Source organism: Leuresthes tenuis, unplaced genomic scaffold, assembly GCF_036924035.1.
Source record: "Leuresthes tenuis unplaced genomic scaffold, fLeuTen1.0.hap1 SCAF_6, whole genome shotgun sequence".
In the NCBI taxonomy this organism is placed as follows: Eukaryota; Metazoa; Chordata; class Actinopteri; order Atheriniformes; family Atherinopsidae; genus Leuresthes; species Leuresthes tenuis.
In genome coordinates, this window is record NW_027325360.1 from 17804320 (window position 1) to 17823309 (window position 18990).

The following is an 18990-nucleotide window of genomic DNA, read 5'->3' on the forward strand; positions in this document are numbered from 1 at the left end:
CATTTTCACAGCTGAAAACAAACTTGATAGAGACAAGCCAGTAGGAATGCTAATCTACTTTTGTTGCATTCAAGTAATGTGGACAGAATGGGAAGAACAAGACCTGTACCCCTTATTCCAAATTATGGGCCGACAGACGTGTCCAGCCACAATGCTACTCATATCATCACACCCAAATATCACCAAAGTAGCTAAACTGTGCTGGGTGGTGTAATTGTAGCACATTTATGCCAATTTCACGCATTTATCTCTCATTAGATAATGTTTATTGGTTTTGTTGTGTCAGTTTGGGATTTTGCTTTAATGCATCTGTCAGTGGTATTGCCTTTGACATGAGAGATGATATGTTAATATCAGGGAAAGGACTTATACTCACAAGTCTGAGGTGTTCCACACTCGGCTGGTGTGCCTTTGATTTTAACGAGATGACGTCAAGGCGTCGTACGCACTGATTGGCTGGAGACTCCGCCCATCGGCCATGTGACAGAATACCCTGTGGGTGACTGAGAGTGGAAACTACAGAAGCTTGATCCCAGTCTGAGGTAAGGCAAAACTTTTTTTATATAAACATATATGCTCTGTTTTGTGTCTTTGCACACAGGACAGTGTGTTCATTGTGCAGGTCCTTCATACATTTTTGTAACTTCCAATAAATCTTTTGCTCCGTTAAACTAAGATGCACACAGTTGCCTGAAGTTACATAATACAACACACATATTAACAGACTGTGTAGACTGCAGAAGTTGTGCAGAGTTGTACTTGTTCAGTGGGTGAAATGAATGTTGTTGGTACAGGAATAAACTAAAAACCTTTTCCTTTTAATTCGCTTTTCATTTCATGTATACATCATTTTATGAAATATTTAGATAATAATTACAGTTTATAAGAGTTCATAGCGTGGAATTTGTTGTTTTAATTATGTTTCTCTTAATCATATCCACCCATCATGTGGATCTGTGTTCACACAGTATTCCCTCCAGGTGAGTAAGCCTCTTTGTATCTGTAGGTTAGTGCAAACATGCGTGTGGCAGTGATTGGAGCTGGAGTCATTGGTCTGTCAGCAGCTCAGAGCATCTATGAGCAGTATCACTCAAAAGTCAATCCACTGACCATTGAGGTATATGCAGACTGTTTCACTCCACTGACTACCAGCGATGGAGCCGCTGGCTTCTGGCAACCGTACCTTTACGATAAGGGTAATGTCCAGGAGACGTGAGTGCAGTTTCTTTTTACTGTAATTAAATTTTCCACAATTTTTCAAAACCAGTTTAATTGCTATCCACAAAAAAATACCATCACTTTAATCCACTTACCTTTAGAAAATGGAACAAGGAGACTTTTGACTACTTGCTGAGTTGTCTCAGCTCAGCAGAATCTGTCAAAATGGGTATTTTCCGCCAGTCTGGGTACAACCTCTGCACTGAACCAATTCCAGTGAGTATTGCGTTGATCTTGAAAGATTTAATGTGTATATATGACTTCAAAGATAAGACTTGGCCTTGTTAGCATTTTACAATAAAGAACAAAGGTCCCGTGCTGTAAAATATGTTCATATACCATTACAATTTAACCTCTAAAAATCACCATTCATAAATTGACCACATACAGCTCATTAACAACCTTAGACAAAGTCCATCGGTTTTCAGCCACACTGAAGTGGAGCTTTGTTCAGCCCCACAAAGGATGGTTTCCTGCAGTGGTTGGGAAACATCAACAGAGAGGCCTCACTAAGGGGTGGGTTTTCAAAGAGTTAATTGGGATTCTGCATCCAGCCCTCACATCACAGCTAAGATGGTGTTATGGTCCAGTTGAAGATGATTTGTTTTTCATTGCAGGACCCTTCATTTAAGGACACCGTCCTCGGCTTCAGACAGCTCTCAGAACGAGAGTTGCAAATGTTCCCTGGATACAAGTGAGTGCTCACTGACACCCAAAACGAATGAAAAAACAGCCCAAACAGGTAACCAGACAGGCATCTATTCCCATCTCAAACTTCCTGCTCTTCCCATCAACCATTAACATGCAGCTAGAGGTCCTCCAAAAAAGAGAGTTATTGCATATGTATGTATGTGTGGGCAGTTTTAACTTTCTCCCTGCACATTATCAGGATTTCAAATGACTTTCTTGTCTATTGTTAATAAGCATCAGATTCCCAATGAAATATATCTGTAACTGTGATTGGTTCTTACTTTGTTCCTTCTGATTCATCCAGTTTTGGATGGTTCAACACGGCTCTCATGGTGGAGGGTAAATCATACTTACCGTGGCTGATGGACTGGTGAGTGAGCAACGTACCTCTTAAGCGACTTCTCAATGTGTTGAGTAAACACACATTTAACTCTTCATCTTGATGTAGCACCTGTTTACAACATGATTTATTATCATCATTCATCATTACGTGTTCACTAGATGGTTTCAAGTCTGTCTGTCTTAAAATCTCTAAAAGAGTTGAGGGTTTTGTGGAAAAACAGAAAAAAAAAACCTTGTGAGGGGTTCAACTTTCTGCTTTTTTGCAAATTATTGACTCGGAATCAAAAAAATTTAAAAGAAATGCTAAAACAAGAAAAACATGGCTCTTTGGCAACATGTCTCAAATGAAATTTGCAAAATTTTTAAGATATTAAGTTCACCACACAAAGAAAAAGACCACCACACCAACGTGTAGCCTAGTTCTTCACTCCCTACATAGAATTCCTCACAGTGTCTTGCGAACAGGGGATAATTTAACTAATGTTTCTGTTTTTAGACACAGTCTTAGACCCAGATAATAAAACCAAATATCCATACATTTACATTAATGTCCATTAAGTCAGAAAGTTGTATTTTCCAGGATAAGTCGTTGTTTTTTTTCCTGTTTGCAGGTTGCAAAAAAGAGGTGTGAAATTTCATCACAAGAAAATAGAATCCTTCAGAGAGGTTAGCGAGTGCTTTTCATTATAACTCCCCAATAATGTGTATGTAGTTGTATAAATTCTACTTATAACACTCACTTGGGAGTTTTGTATTGTTTCCATGCATCAAAAAAGACTCACTAGATTTTTTTTCTCACCATATTGTTTTCTCTTATCGTCCGGGTCGATTTTTAGCTGTCAGATGCCGGGGCAGACGTGATCATAAACTGCACTGGGATGAGATCGGGAGAGCTGCAGCCAGACCCCGACCTGAAACCGGGCCGTGGCCAGATAGTAAAAGTGAGAGTGGGAAGCGTTTAATGTAAGAAGTTAAATCCCTGGTGAATTAGCCATAGAAATAGATGTTTCACCCGCTTGTATCTCTGTGTCAAAGGTGGATGCCCCATGGCTGAAGCACTGGATTATTACCCACAACTCTAACACTGGAGTCTACAATTCACCATATATCATTCCAGGGTAGTGCGAGGAACACTGATAAGCACCTCACAACCACACCCATGGCTGTTGTAGTGTTTATATTCTGTCACTGTTACTTCTGTGTAATGTTTGCATTTACATCATGTTGCACATAATGCATGTTGCTGCGCAGTTTTGGTTTCTTTAATTCACCTCAGGCTGCATATGGCTGAACTATGTTTTCTATAGCAGCAGTTTCATTGTTTGCTCTCTGTTATCCAGTCAGCATGTTGACTTGGGCTGATTTGGGATTGTTGTACAGTTAAGCCAGAAGGCCAGAGTTGTTTTACTGAGCGCCCAGAACGTCTGTGTCTGCAGGAGCCGCCTTGTGACAGTTGGAGGGGTGTTCCAGGTAGGAAACTGGAGTGAACAGAACAATTTCGCCGACCATCAGCAGATCTGGGAAAAAGCTTGTCAGCTTGAGCCAAGTCTGAAGGTTAGATGATATCAGAAGGCCATAAAATGCCACAATGTCTCAACCTCTATGAATGATTTACAGTGAGTCTTCTGTGGTACAGAGGTATATCACATTTTTGATTTGATATACTCAGAATATTCTGCAACAGTGAACAATTTAGTGGTGAACTCCACATTTCCCAGCACACAGTTCTATAAAAATAACAAACTTATGTAATTATTTTATTGTTTGTTTTTTTTGCAGGGGGTAAAAATGACTGTTTGTGTCTTGATCTTGTTTCTCTGCAGCATGCCAGGATAGTGGAGGACTGGACTGGTCTCAGGCCTGTTCGGAGCAAAGTCCGACTGGAGTGGGAGACCATACAGGCCGGTGCATCTAAGATAGAGGTAAACTTAAACATCAAAGCAGCATTTAAATGTGAATAGTTGGTCATTCAGTTTCAAAATCATTGTGGCACCCATTCAGGTCATACACAACTATGGCCACGGAGGTTTCGGACTCACTATTCACCGAGGCTGCGCTCAGGAGGCAGCGAGGCTCTTCGGTCAGATTGTGGAACAAAGAGGAAAACGTCTTAAAGCTCACTTGTAGATTGGTGTCCAGTAGAGGCGATTGGTGTGCTCAAAGTCCATCCATCCATCCATTTTCTATACCGTCAATCCGTCGGTCGGGTAGCGGGCGGGCTGGAGGTGCTCAAAGTCAGCAAAGACATTTTTTCTTTTTTCTTTTCAACATGCTAACATCTAAAGCAAACAGATACTTGTCGAGATATCTCTGAGGGATAACAGCACCACTTTAAACAATTTGTGAGCTGTAAGAAAGAACACATCTGCTGCTCTAGTTAATTATTAATTAACAAATGGCAAGTGTATCAATTCATAACAGATTAGGTTGATCATCTAATCTGTAGTTAATGAAATGATTCAAACTCATAAATTCACTCATTTGATTTTTTTGAACATTAAATGACAACATGAATCCACTGCTTGTTTTTGAAAGACTATTTACTTTAGTATCATACACATTTACATCCAGTGCATTGACAAGAATCTGTGCACACAGACACTTAATGCAGCACTAAATATCAAACACTAGCAGGTCAGAGTCAGCTTGCAGGACCCGTTCTTGTTAATCTTTTATTTTGTCCACGTCAACTTTGTTACAAACAGAAGCAAAGACCACAATTGAATTAGGTATTAATACAATATTTACAGAGATGCAGAATGTCATATCCTGCTGGAATGCCCGTTTGGGTCCATGTGAGAGCAGAGTCAAACTCTGGTAGAACAGAGCAAAAGATGCCGCATGATATATTGATAACGAAACCATATTATTGTTTACAGTCCCCTAAAGGTTGTTGTCTACGTTCTGTCAGATTTGGGTGGACACAGGAAGAGTCGGCTTTATTTCCTGATACTTTTTGTTAACATAAAGTATGCTGTTAAATCCTGCTGAGTTCAAGACTTTGAGCTTTAATGTTTATATACCTGAATTCCACAATACGTCACCAATGAACTCTACCATGGTCTGTCATGTCCCGGAAAGAAAATAAAAAATTAAAGTAATCTGTCTTACACTTAGAGGGGTCTTTTCTAATTTGCATCAAATCAAGTGCTTTTTTTTTTTTTTTTTTTAAATGGAGATGACTAAACGTTTGGGCGGGGAAACCACAACCCTAGATTTTCTCTTTTACATGAAATCTGTAAATATGCTAAAGAAAATAGCACTGTGTTAGCAGTTTCATGGAGAATCCAAAGGGACATTCCAGTATTTTTAAACCTGGGTCATGTCACTTCATTTAAGGTCTATAAGATAGATGAGAACAACAAAGTCTGAAACTGAGCCAGTACCGAGCAAAAAGAGAACTATTGTGCAATCCAAGGCTTGAATGACAGTGTGTGAGTAGAATTCCTTGTTTTCTGTCTGAGCTTGTTCACATTTAGCCAAAATTTTATGGATCAAATATGTGAATCCCCTTTTAAATAGTTCCTCCATAAGCATTGTGATGGTGTCAGTTTGAGATATAAAACCTTTGGGTTTTTTTTAGTTTTTAAAAAGATCTAACAAAAAGCTAATCAATCCAACACAAAAGCAATCACTACTTACATCCTCAATAGTTAGGCTTCTATTTCATCAACTACAGCACTCAATAAGACTTCTCAGGGGCCACAGTACTACAGTGAGTCCTTTAACAAGTCACACTTTCACTATTCAGATTTTATTAGTAGCAGAGTAATTCTCACATTGATGTTTTAGTACTTAAAGCACACATCTTTCATCTCAGGATGAAATGAATAAGCAATGTCAAAGCTGAAATGAAAATTGGCTCCTTGAGAATGTAAGTTCCACCCCTACTATGTTAGGGGGTCTACTACCATTTGTGTGGTAACAAGAAAATATACAGTCATTGAACTTGCTATTCTCTGGTTAAAGTTTTAGCAAATCGGTTCCCTGGCTATAATCAATACAACAACGTAAAGATTAACATTTTTAAGATTGCCAAGAAATTCCTGTATTTTTCTAATTTCTTCAAACAGAATTATTTACACTTCTCTTTAAAATGGGAAAAAAAAATACCGACACATGAGAAAGACTAAACAGATAACGTGGGAAGATGTGTACTGTATACGAAGAAGTTTGTGACTTACAGTACAGTATGGCCTTTCACCCAGACATAAGTGTCCATTAAATAAAATAACTCCCAGACTTTATTTGATCTGAATGCTTTGTTGACTTAAAGAGTGGTCCTTTACTCCAACAATGCACTTTCAGTAAAGCGTACTTTGTGCGTTTTCAGCAGGCAATTTGTGTGCGCAACATAATCCTGTTTCTTACGTATGGATTTATGGTCAGTATGCAAATAGAAGCAGCTTTTTCACTGGGTCTTAATAGGTAGTTTTAAGGCTCTCTTAAAAGAAGGTAGTTCTTTTATTTTTTATTTTTACCCAAATGTTAACTCTTTTACTCTCCTTAGATTTCTCACTGCTTTGGGAAAGTTTCCCATTTTGTCCACCATTTGCTCTTGCACTTGTTTAGGTCATTTGGTCTCTCTAAATCACCCTGTGTGCAGATATATAGTGGAAACACTGTGGCAGCAGTGGTGTTTACATACTAAAGGTACAGTGTAAAAAGATTGTGCTGCTTGGCTCTTTGATGCCACTGTGGTGTCTAAACAGAAGAAACACACAAGAGGGCCAAGACAGCAAGCTTTCTTGCCTCTTCTCGCCTCTTTTCGTTACTGATGTCGCCTCTCACCGAGCCAACGTGTCTTCAGCTCTGTGAGCCAGAGCTGGAGTGGGGGATTGCTCCTGAACTGTGACGTATCATCTCCTGTCCCCACTCACGGTGGCTGGACTCCTGCAGACCCCGGCCTGTGGTCTCAATTGGAAGTGCGCAGGAGGCAATGGCAGCAAAGAGGCAGCAGCAGCAGTACACTGAGAGAGCCAGGTAGACAGAATACTCCAACATCACCTGCAGAATGAAGCCCAGGAACAAACAAATGTTTTTATGTAAACTCTTTGTCATTTCCTTGCTGTTATACCATATTATTATGACAGTACGATGTTACCTGAGCAACAAAAGGTGTAATGAGGGCACCAACTCTGGCCATTCCACTGCTTGTTCCCAAACCTAAAGCCCTGGTTGCTGTTGGGTACACCTACAGAAAACACAAAGAGAGGCTGAAACCCTCTAGTCCTGTCTCTGCACTGATATCTGTTCGCTTTTTCTTTTTACACTATGCAAGCTAAACCTCCACTCCGATAAGTTATCTTACTTCTGGAGTGTAAACGTAGGCAGCCTGAAAGCCTCCTGCAATAAACGCTCTGGCAATGAATATCAACACCGTCATGGAGGTTCTGCAAAGGATGAAACGGCGTCAATAAGAACAGATGAAGAAGGGTCTGCAACTCAATAAATGTTTGAAAGTCTAACTATGGCCAAGGTTTACCTCCCAACACAGCCATACAGTGGAATGATGCACAGAGAGAAGACAAGGAAACACAACGCCATGGTCTTCCTCCTTCCCAGTCGGTCAATAGCCCACAATGTTACCAGCAGTCCTATGATGCAATAACATAATTGGTAATCTTAGTCAAATTACATGTTTATATATATATTTATATATATATATATATATATATATATATATATATATATATATATATCCTACAACATGACACCAGGAATATGACTTACAGTCCTTTAATTACATTAATAAGATAAAGATTTAGTAAGAAAATAAAAAATAAAAAAATCATCAGTGTTTATCGATTACACTAATACTTTCTAATTTTGTATAAAATGCGCTATCTAGAGTTAATGTAGTAATGTAATATTACATAATCTTTCATCAGTTTAGAATTCACAGCAACATGCCACACAAACAACAATCACTGCTGAGACAAAAGTAAAAGTAGCTATGAAGAATACCTAAAATGATTTCACTGAATACATTTGATAGCTTTCAAAGACATTCATTATGTGTACCTGGGAATTCAGATAATGTAGTCCACAGCAGGTCCTTATAGTCATCAGAATTCAAATATTTGCACTCCAAGCTGCATCGGGGCTCTTTCTTGTTACCTTTGGACACTAGAGGGAGACATCAAACAGCAATCAGCATCTGCTTGGTCTAATGCTCTGCCATATTTTTGTGACACTTTTTTGCAAAAACTGTCTTTGTGTGTCTAAAGGCTTCTGTCTGACTCACTTCCACAAGCACCTCCCTCCTGAAACAACTCTGTGGTGAGCAGCACCAGTCCGTAGTAAGAGAAGGCATTTGCAAACCTGCGCTGACAGAGATGCAATTTGAAATAATGCAAAAACACATTAAAAGAGTGAATTTAAAGAAATCATAGAGTAAAATATCTATGCACTAAAAGATCAGAAGGCTTTGGAGAGTCAAAAAGAAAATTAGTCGTTTACCAAATGAACCACAGCAGAACTGTAGTGCAGCGGAAGTGTGATGAAAATAAGTCTTTAATCTTTCCACGATCTTCCTAATTAAAAAGAAACAGACAAAAATCCATACTGACAGTGTGACAGAGTGTTATACATGGGTAATGTCTAAATTACACTCAGGATATGTGTCCTACAGAAGCAAAGTGTGAGGTACCTGTCTGGCAGCAATTAGTTTCCCAAGAGGCATGGGGGCTCTGTTCTCTGTGGCGATGCGCCTCAATGTGGCCAGAGCCTTTTCCTGGTTCCCTGTCAGCACATCATATCGAGCACTCTCCGGTAGCCACTGTTACAACATCCCCCGTCCCCAAAAATAAATATGTAATTTGATAAAGCTGTAATACTGTACAACCACTCAAGACTATCATACTTACAAAGCACAGAATGGCAAAGATGAAGAGAGGAATGGTAGAGAGACCAAGAAGCCAGCGCCAGCCCAGAGTGGGCATCACCAGGATTGCCAAGAGGACTTCGAACACAGTGCCCAGAGCCCAGAATATCTACAAATGCAGCAGAAAACATTAGTTGTAAGAGCAAAAAAGACATTTACTATCGTAGTGATGTGTGAGACATAGTGCAAAGTAACTCATACCTCAATAAGCAAGATGCATGTGGCTCTGGACCTCATGGGCAGAAATTCAGCATACAAGGTCACCCTTATAATAAGGGACACTTTGGTGTAAATCCCAACTCAAATCATTTAATACAAGGTCAATGTTTGATAGATTAAAGAGCGGTACTCACGACTGTGGCGCCCCTCCAATGCCAAAGCCAACTAGTGCACGGAGGACCAGGATCCACCCATAAATGGGTGCAAATGCACTCATGAGGCCGTAGAACATAGTCCACAACACACTCATCTTCAAACCCTGTGTGCAAAGCAGAGACGTGGTCTGACATTTTATTTCAAATTCTGCGTATTCTGATATTACATCATGGATGTTCTACACCAGATGTTCATGATTTATCAAATGTTTACATGTTGAAAGTCAGACGCTAAAGTTTGAACACTCAGTAACAAAAAGGTTACATGGATTCATTATTATCTTATGTTATGTGTTTTACAGGATTTTGAGCAGCACTCACTGTCTTTCTGCCATATCTGTCAGATATGTTTCCCCAAAGAGAGGAGCTGATCATCATCCCAATGAACACCGCCTGTAAAAAGAGCAAGTAATGTCAGTGGGTTTGGTCATGTTGCACAGGCTAGCATGCACTTGGCTAAAATACTACTACATATTGCTGATGTTAAGCACAACATCTCAAGAATATTGTGAAATTGTAGCAATTTGTCTTGTTTTAGCCAATAAAATGTAAAATATTCTCATTAACAGTGAACAATTACATAATATATACCAATATTTATGACATGCACAGTTAAATGCCTCAACAGTACCATCATTTCCTTTATCTTTTAGCTTTGCAATATCCTTTTTATGGGTAAATATATATTTGATAATCAATCCAATCACAATTCTGCAACATATATCCAATGACATTAAAAACTCTTATGGTCTTTTGTTTCCTACATTTTTGATCAGTTCTTTATTCAAGCACTCATTTCCCCATGCTCTTAATCAATAACTACCAGAGCAGACAGAAAGAACTGCAGACATGAGCACTTTACAGACATTTCTAAGCCATTACCGATGTGAGCAGCGCCACTTCCAGGCTTGGCAGTCTCCATTCACAGTGGAGCTGTGGGGCTAAGATGCTGAGGATCATCATCTCCATGGCATCAGCCATCTGAGCACAAGTAAAACCCAGGAACGTTTAATAAATAAACATGCAGAGGACACAAAATCCTGTATCGGGCGTGTTTGATGTATGAGCAGTTCTCACCCAGGACAGTCCAGTGAGGATGGAGAGCTTCCACTGAAATGTCCCAAAGCCTATGGCCTCTACGGCATCTTCTACCATGAATGTGTCTGAGGGAATGAGAAACATGGGAATCTTGAGGGACACATTTGAAACATTATTTGAGTCTAAAGGGAAAGTGTAGGACAAATATGGGAGAAACTGAGACCCTGCTATACGGTACCGTCAGTTGGATTGGCAAACTCTCGAGGCACTGGAGCTCCCTCTGCAAGTGCCTCGGACTCCAGATCAGTATGATCTGCTGTCCTGACATCCTGATCTCTGTTCTCCACATCTTCCTCAGAGCGTGTGCTCTCTCCTGTGTGACGGAAGCGGACAACACTACAAAAACAAACAAAAAACATATATATTTTTGTCTCGAAGCCCAGGAGGACTAAGGTCTATACAGTGAGATGGATCAGAAGACAAATGACTGATGCCAGGGCAAAGCTGAATACGGATAAGAAATTAAGGTTTTTGGATTGGTGATAGGAGCTGTTTTCTACAGATGGAAAGTAGGTTATTTTCTTCCACATGCTGATAATTAATAGTTTGCTCAGGATGAAACACTCACAGAAAATGTGGAGTGTGCTGGTGATGTCTTAATCACAGTAATTACATAAGGCAGCCTCCTTGCAATTTGAAGCATCACTGCTATGGATGGTGATCATGGGATGTCCATTGAGGTACGTCTGTGATTTTATTCTTGATTCCCGTCCTGACTAAGATTAATTTGTAAGATGTTTTATCTTTTAATAAAGAATTTGAAAGATTGACATTCCTGTGGCAACATATAATTTCTGAAGATTAGGATTGCCTCTATGTCTTTAAGAAATGTCCCTTAGGACAGCCACTTTTATGGACTGGCCTTAGGCTTAATTAATGTATGCAGCTAGGATTGAATAAATCACATAATGTACTGAGTCATGACAGCAAAACACAATGACAAGTTAAGACGGAAAACTTAATCAGCTTACGAATCACAGTAAACATGCTTCATGTGAATAAATGACAGGTCATAGGAAAAGGCTGCGACTGTAAACAAACAGCACCAGATGAGGCAAAAAATACAACGATATATCCATCTTTCTTAAATCACAAATGAATGTACCGGCGATTTAACTGCATGGATGCTGTCAAATAAATACTGCTATTGAGGAATGTCTGACTATCTGTGGTCTGGCGAGCTAATCAAACAAAACACCAAGCAGTCAGAGGGCAACACGTCGGACAAACACGCTGTCGTGGTTAAAATGAAAGATTAAAAGCAAACACGCTTCGGTGTGTAGATTATAGTCTACTCACGGAAGTTGTCTCAGCTGGAACAGATCATCGTCCATTTTGGTATTTATTGGCTGACGCTCTGTTTTGCCTCATCGCCGTTTACATTATCGCGACGAGCAGCGATTTCAGCACCGAGGAGAGCGACTTGCTCCTGGTGTCCCCCGGCAGCCAATGAGAGGCCGCCCTGCGTGAGACACAGCGCGACACACGCAGGGACGCATTGTGGACAGTATGAGCTCAGGAGGATCTGCTACACGACTGCTGATTATAGGACAAGACTTATCCCAGAAAAAACGATGAGACAGGCGTGATGAGCGATAGAGATTTCAGTTCACATGGTGCTCCAAAGACTCGTTCAAATTATCAATATAAGATTTATCAACATCCAACTACCTCTTGTCTAGCCCAGTGGCATAACCTTTCATAACAAGATTAAGCTTTACAAAGGGTTAATAAATTAAGAATGTTTAAAACTATTTAAAGGAAAGAGAAATAGATTACTAAAACAGAACAACTCGAGGAAATGCATTTAATTGATAGTGGTAAATAACCATAATCTATAAAGTAACTCAAATATATATGATCTAATCCAAATACTGAGGTTACTTCATAATGTAACACTGCTAACTCTGAAACACCGATTCACCCAGAAAAGGTATTCTTCTTTCACTTGAATTTGTTTATTTCCTTTTAAGTAATTTTCCGAACAAATAAATTGCTTCTATTTAATTAAAAATTCACAGCTCGTAAAATAATCGTACAGCAGGCAAGATGCTGATTCTTTTGTGTAGGTTTGTAATGTCAGCCTTTACTTCTGACATGCAAAAGGTGCACTCAATCGAAATGTTAATGCCATTATCCATAAGCACCGGCATTATCCACAAATCTAATCTAAAATATAAACTAATATCAGACAAATTAACATCAAGTAAAGTACAAATGTGAGAAGAAAAAAGCATGTAGATGAGTTTTTGTTGCTACTTGCGGAATGTAATTCAATAGAAGTGCAAGTAGAAGTAATCCGGGTTGATCGTAGTTACTTATTTTTGTGATCTGATAACATATTCCCAATTACCCCGTAATCTGCTGGGATTTAAGCAAACAAAATGTACATTGTGTTAGTTATTTTTAATCCAATTATTCAAGGAAGTCTTTTTTTCAAAAACAGTTTTTATTGTTGCAATGTATTTTTAAAACATGTTTATGTTCATACCTCTGGGCAAGTGTATATTATCTGGATTATGACCGCATGAAGTGTGCTAAACATGTTTTCCCCTTTTACAAATTTTCAAAAATATCTTTTTAAAAAAGTAAAAACCCAGATGTGTTTCAGAGAGGTAAAATACTCCTAAATTATTAAAATAAACGTCCAAGGACACAAAGCAAATTAATTTTAGACACTGCTTTTTCTTTCCTTTTTTCAACTAAATCCCTGCAGAATCTATGGTAAACTACACAAACATGAGGCCAAACATAACATGAGTAAGGGTAACAAACTTAACACACGTGGCACGAGTTCAGACCGTGATGTGAAAATGATTAACTGATCAAAAGTTTTCAACCCCTTGTTTCTAGTTGGTCACATATTTCCTTTAACATACCTAACATTCTGGTGGTCGGAGTGTAAATGGAGTAACGCTTTTTTTGTGCGTTCTATCATGGGCCCGTGCTGAAACGCGCGCCCCAAAACGAGAGTTCCCAGGAGACGGGAGGATGTTGTGGTGCAGACCTGAAAGCTCTGATAAGCTTATCGGGGAGTTTCTTGGCACAGGACCCACAATCAGGTAAAACCTTTACATTTGGCAAACAACAACTGCTGCTTAGACTTAGGGCACGGGGGCAGCAGACACTCAGGGTCATGAGGCCGCCGACGCACATTGAAGCCAAACAGTTACATGCGCAGAGAGACACTGCGAACACGGAGGCTGGTTGAATGTTTCCAAACCTGCCGACGGACATATGCACTGACATTATTTAGACACGTTACTTTTGTGTTAAGATAGCGTTCAGCTTGGATGTTTTACACTTATGCAGTCGACATAACGCTCGGAGGGAAGCCTGACCTCGGTGTTTTCGGTAAGTTAGCTTAAACGCTAAAGCTAGCCAGTCTGGTGTCTGTGTCTGGTTAGTATTTACATAGAAGTCAGAGGAGCTGTGAAGAAGTAACGTTAAAGCAGCATTGCATCACACATAAATCTCAAACTTGCTATCCAGAGCAAGGTCAAACGGGAGTGTGTTTGCAGAGTCTGATGAAGATGTGTCGTACGTTGTTTTTCCGCCACACTTAAACTAATTAGAAAGAGGGTTAGACTATCATAAGCTTAGATTCACTTGGCTCACGTTAAGTGTTGACTTGTCTGTTTTTTCAGAGGAAAAAGCAAGCCGATGGACTAAATTGAAAATAGAATTATAATGATCTCAAACCCACATAGTTTCCCTTAACGCTCCAAACTCACCCACCCCTCGTTGCACACTGCTTTAAAGAGGAGGGACACACAACATACTGCCTGCCGCCCCAGACACACAGAATCCACTGAAACTAAAATGTATATACCTTTGCTTGCTCTGCACGTTGCAGTACAACAATATCACAATATTTTTTTGTACAATAGAAAGAAGTGCATGCAACCTGGTGTTCCCCAAGAGATTTTAGCTCCTTTGTAAATGATTTAAAATGAGTCACACACCTTGCTGGGGTTTTAACATGTTCACAGTCATCATCAAGAAAGGCCAAGTGGTGCCAATTTCAAAGCTTTCTAAATATTCAAAGGTTGTCTGAATGATCAGCAGCCGTGGGCTCCTCTAAGCAGGCGCATCGCACTCTGGTAATCAGAATCATTTATGCCCACTGATTAGGAGAAGACTATGGAAGGATGGCTAAATGTTCTGTTTTATTTCCCCCTTGAGTAATTAGAAATTTGCCCATAAACTAAACTGGGACAGTGGAGGCTAATCTGATCTGTAAGGTAATGAGACCTCCAAGAGAACCAATTGTAGGATTGCTAGAAAAAACAATCAAAACCCCAGTTTGAGGATAAAAGACCATTACAATAGAAAATTAGATGAGGGAAATAAACAAAACCACATACACTGTCACTATAATATTGTAGATAGTAATGATAATGTGGTAAGTTGGTGCAAATGTCTGTTGTTTTTATTTTTATAACATTTTTCCTTTATCTCCTATTTCACTTCCCTTCATACACATTCTTCAGTTTTATTAACATTTGACATCTTTTTCTTCAGAAACAAGATGATTAAAAACTGGGGTGTTATCGGAGGGGTTGCTGCTGCGATTGCAGCTGGATTATACGTTTTCTGGGGCCCAATTACAGAGAGAAAGAAGAGGAAGCGAGGTAAGGATCTGTGTTACACTGGGTCTTGTGTAGCTTGTATGTAGGACACGGGCTACATTGCAGTAAACTCCAAAAATGTGTTTGTTTGTTTTTTTTTAACAGGGATGGTTCCCGGTCTGTTAAATTTGGGCAACACCTGCTTCTTGAACTCTTTGCTTCAGGGCTTGGCAGCGTGTCCGTCCTTTGTCAGGTGGCTGGAGAAGTTTTCAGGTCTGCCCACAGTCCAGTCATGCAAAGACAACCAGCTGTCCACAACACTGCTGCAGCTTCTCAAAGGTTTGTTATCCCAGTCTGTCATTTGACTGTAGAGAACGCTCTGTGCTCATAGTCATGCTTTTTCACACGGTTTGCGTCACGACAGCTCTGTCCAGTGATGAGCCTGGGGAGGAAGACGTTCTCGATGCTGGATGCCTGCTGGATGTTCTCCGACTGTACCGCTGGCACATTAGCTCATTTGAAGAGCAGGTTAGTAATGCAACCAGTAATGCTGCAGTTTACGGTGCAGTGCTTTATTAAAACCCGTATTGCTTTCTTTTCAAAGGACGCACATGAACTTTTTCATGTCCTCACATCCTCTCTGGAAGAGGAGCGAGATCATCAACCCAAAGTCACTCATTTGTTCGACATGCAGTCCCTTGAGGTAAGAAACCATCCCCTACTTGCAAAGCCCCCAAAACCTCAAAATGAACACAAATCTCTCTCGCATGTTGCCCCGCTGGAGTTTTTATGACAAAAATGTCCTCTGTCAGCTCTGTCTGTTTATTATTATTATTATTATTTTTTTATCAGAGTCTCCCTGATCAAGATCAGAAAACTATGGCCTGCATAAGTCGAGGTAAGGTGACAATCTCAAATCGTAGGCTGTGAATGAGAAAACCGAAAAGAAATGCGTTTGATCCGGGTTCCTTTTTGGTTTGGCAGCTCCTCTTCATCCAATACCAGGTCCCTGGAAGTCTCAGCATCCTTTTCATGGTCGTTTAACGAGCAACATGTCGTGCAAGCGCTGCGAAATACAAGTGAGTCTTTTTGTTTGTTTGTTTGTTTCAGGCAGGTAGTGTAAGTGCATAGAGCCTTAGTTTGTGTTAAGTGATTTCTACCTCTGCTGCGCATTTCTTTCAGAGTCCAGTGCGGTACGACTCATTTGAGAGCCTCTCCTTGTCCATCCCTCTTCCTCAGTGGGTAAGAAAGAATGTCAAGAAACCGTGAGTTTTCCTTGGCAGTATTGTTGTGGTATCACCACTCATTAAATGTTTTTTTTCTGTCTGCGTTCCTCTGTTTGCCATCAGGGTCGGCTTATCTCATTAGATCAGTGCCTGCAGCATTTTATTTCCTCAGAAACCATCAAAGAGGTGGAGTGTGAAAACTGCACCAAGGTACATTTGCTTTAGGAGCGTTGTGTTACCAAAATGTTCTACTTACTCTGTCTGGAGTCTGTCTGGTGTCTTACCTTTAACAGCACAAGAGTCCACTTGTTTCTTTGCAGACCTGCCATGTGCTGATTTCTCTTTTCGTTTCTGTTTTTCATCATTTCTGTTCAGTTTCAACAAAGCACAATAATAAATGGGCAAGTTCTAGAAAGCCAGAGGACAACGTTTGTCAAGCAGCTTAAACTTGGAAAGGTAACTGCGCTCATCACGCCACTGTTAGGAAAACGTTAATAGCTTGAGAATGTCATTGCCTGCTGGAACATCTTTATGCAGCTAAAGCTGGTTTGTTGATGTTTTCTGCTAGCTGCCGCAGTGCCTCTGTATCCATTTACAAAGACTGACGTGGTCCAGCGAAGGAACTCCCATTAAACGTCAGGAGCATGTGCAGTTCGCAGAGTATCTGTCGATGGATCGCTACAAACACAGCAGCTCCACACAGAGGAGTCAGAGGACCAGATGTGCTCCCAGAGCCATAAAGGCAGATAATGGAGCTGATTCCACTGAAAGGCCCACAGCTAATGGAACTGGTGTGCTGAATAAGTCTGTGGTATCAAATGTCGATGCGCTTTACTTTGCTTTTTATCACCCTGCAGTTGTTGTATTTTCTTTTCCAGATGCAGAGCATCTTAATAACAACAAACCTTTTTCTAATGGAAGCTGTCCTTCTGTATTTCTTCACTCTCCTGGTGTGAACCCACAGCTTGGCCTCACATACGACTACAGGTAAACTCTGCCTCGGCTAAACGAAACTTCAAGTTAAGCTGTCGGTTTACAGAATGGTGTTTAGTTCACTTTAGCCACTGTGATCTGTAGCAAACTGAACAGGGTGAGCCTTTTTAAGTGGTGAGCAAAGGGATGCATTCAAAAGTTGGATTCAGCTTCGACGGCTTTGTCTTCAGACTTTTTCTTTGTGAAACAAAACATTCAACGGTGCCCAGTATGAAACTGATAATTAATCACTTCTTCTTTTTTTTTTTCTTTTAATCAGTGTCTTTCCCTCCAGTTCTTCGGAGTACCTTTTCCAGCTCACGGCTGTGCTGGTTCACCACGGTGACATGCACTCGGGACATTTTGTCACATACCGCCGCAGCCCCTCCTCACCACGCTGCTCCTCACCCTTCAGCTCACAGTGGCTTTGGGTGTCTGACGACTCGGTACGCAAAGCCAGCCTGCACGAGGTGCTGTCTTCTAACGCTTACATGCTCTTCTACGAGAGGATTCGACGGCCAGGTCTCAGCCCGCCCCCCGTGGAGTAACCTCGCAGCCTGACTGACTTCGGTCGAACTGTCACACTTGGCAGAGCAGGGACTACATGTTCAGCGGTGGGTTGCTCTGTGGCGAGGAGACCAGAGAGGAAAGCCATCCTAGAGTTATGAATAGTTTTTGATAATAACATCACGTATGATGTGTTGTGAACACGTTTCCTGCTGCTCCGATCACAGCAGGAAGCCTTTTATCCCAAAGATAATGGACCTGCAGGATTTAAGTCCGATATCATTGATCATGTAACCGGCTTATTTAGACACTTGTAACAATTTCTGTAACAGTTCCATGTGACTTTCTGGTTTCTTTGAGACAAAAAAAACAAAACGGGAACACTTGACAATATTAAGTCCACCAAGGCCTGTGACAACCTTACAGCGTTGACTCAGCTCTGTGCAGGATACATGAAGATGTTCTTGTTATTTTGTCCATCGCTTATAAATTACACGTACAAAGGTAGGTAAGTCAGACTTCTCAGAGATGTTCGATAGAAATTGTTCCACATGAAGAAACGCCAGATGGGCCGGGGTTACCTCGACTCCGGCTCCGAGTCGTCTAATCGAATTTGCCTAATCATTCCTAGCAGTGTTTGGAAACTATGTTGGAAACGATGTTTCAGTTGACACGATTTCAGCTGTTTCCAATCACCCTGACACTGTCGTGATATGCAGGGCTGCACATTTGAGGTTCAAGTGCCATGTTGTCTCTAACGCTCAAGATTTTTAACGCAAGAAACCACGAGTGCTGCCACTAATGGTCCAACGGGGGACCCTTCCTACGAATGACGCATCACAGCCAATCGGCATGGTGACCACATTCAAAAGATAGGTATCGATCTTGTTAACAAACCTTGACCATATCTGGGTAAGTTACCCTGAATTATTTTCAATTGTGAGCAACAGATGACTGCCATTTCCTACTAAACACACAAAATGAGAAGTGATCTGGTGTGGTGTTTGCACTTTTCATGTGAGATTGTATGTATTTGTGTGCAGTCTTTGGAGGTGATCTTTTTCAGGTATTAAAAGAAGTAAAGCAAACGTTCACTTGGGAGTTTT

General features: G+C 40.5%; 3 protein-coding genes across 4 annotated transcripts; 2 read left to right on the top strand and 1 right to left on the bottom strand.

Moving 5' to 3' along the window:
* Positions 1–442: 442 nt before the first annotated feature.
* Positions 443–4780, top strand: LOC140309895 (D-amino-acid oxidase-like). The gene is made up of 12 exons (XM_072387957.1): positions 443–542; positions 1012–1212; positions 1320–1434; positions 1836–1912; positions 2213–2278; positions 2862–2916; positions 3087–3191; positions 3286–3368; positions 3687–3804; positions 4074–4172; positions 4252–4403; positions 4476–4780. Exons 2-11 carry the CDS (start codon positions 1019–1021, stop codon positions 4375–4377), a joined length of 1038 nt encoding a protein of 345 aa, XP_072244058.1. The 5' UTR covers positions 443–542; positions 1012–1018; the 3' UTR covers positions 4378–4403; positions 4476–4780.
* svopa (SV2 related protein a) lies at positions 4775–12159 on the bottom strand. The gene is made up of 16 exons (XM_072387956.1): positions 11908–12159; positions 10787–10944; positions 10588–10673; positions 10393–10491; positions 9832–9903; positions 9490–9614; positions 9338–9401; positions 9120–9245; positions 8903–9031; positions 8713–8786; positions 8498–8574; positions 8275–8379; positions 7736–7847; positions 7562–7643; positions 7355–7444; positions 4775–7257 (listed from the first exon to the last, which is right to left on the bottom strand). The coding sequence occupies exons 1-16, from the start codon at positions 11940–11942 to the stop codon at positions 7057–7059; spliced, it is 1635 nt and encodes a 544-aa protein (XP_072244057.1). The 5' UTR covers positions 11943–12159; the 3' UTR covers positions 4775–7056.
* Positions 12160–13481: 1322 nt separating this feature from the next.
* On the top strand, positions 13482–18976 carry usp30 (ubiquitin specific peptidase 30). 2 transcript variants are annotated; one of them, XM_072387958.1, is made up of 13 exons: positions 13482–13670; positions 15133–15242; positions 15345–15518; positions 15604–15707; positions 15784–15882; positions 16032–16077; positions 16164–16258; positions 16362–16421; positions 16529–16615; positions 16781–16861; positions 16974–17196; positions 17284–17392; positions 17658–18976. In XM_072387958.1, the coding sequence occupies exons 1-13, from the start codon at positions 13600–13602 to the stop codon at positions 17923–17925; spliced, it is 1527 nt and encodes a 508-aa protein (XP_072244059.1). In that variant the 5' UTR covers positions 13482–13599; the 3' UTR covers positions 17926–18976. The 2 variants fall into 2 exon arrangements, with proteins under 2 accessions (XP_072244059.1, XP_072244060.1); XM_072387959.1 differs by lacking the exon at positions 13482–13670 and adding an exon at positions 13732–13962.
* Positions 18977–18990: the final 14 nt, after the last annotated feature.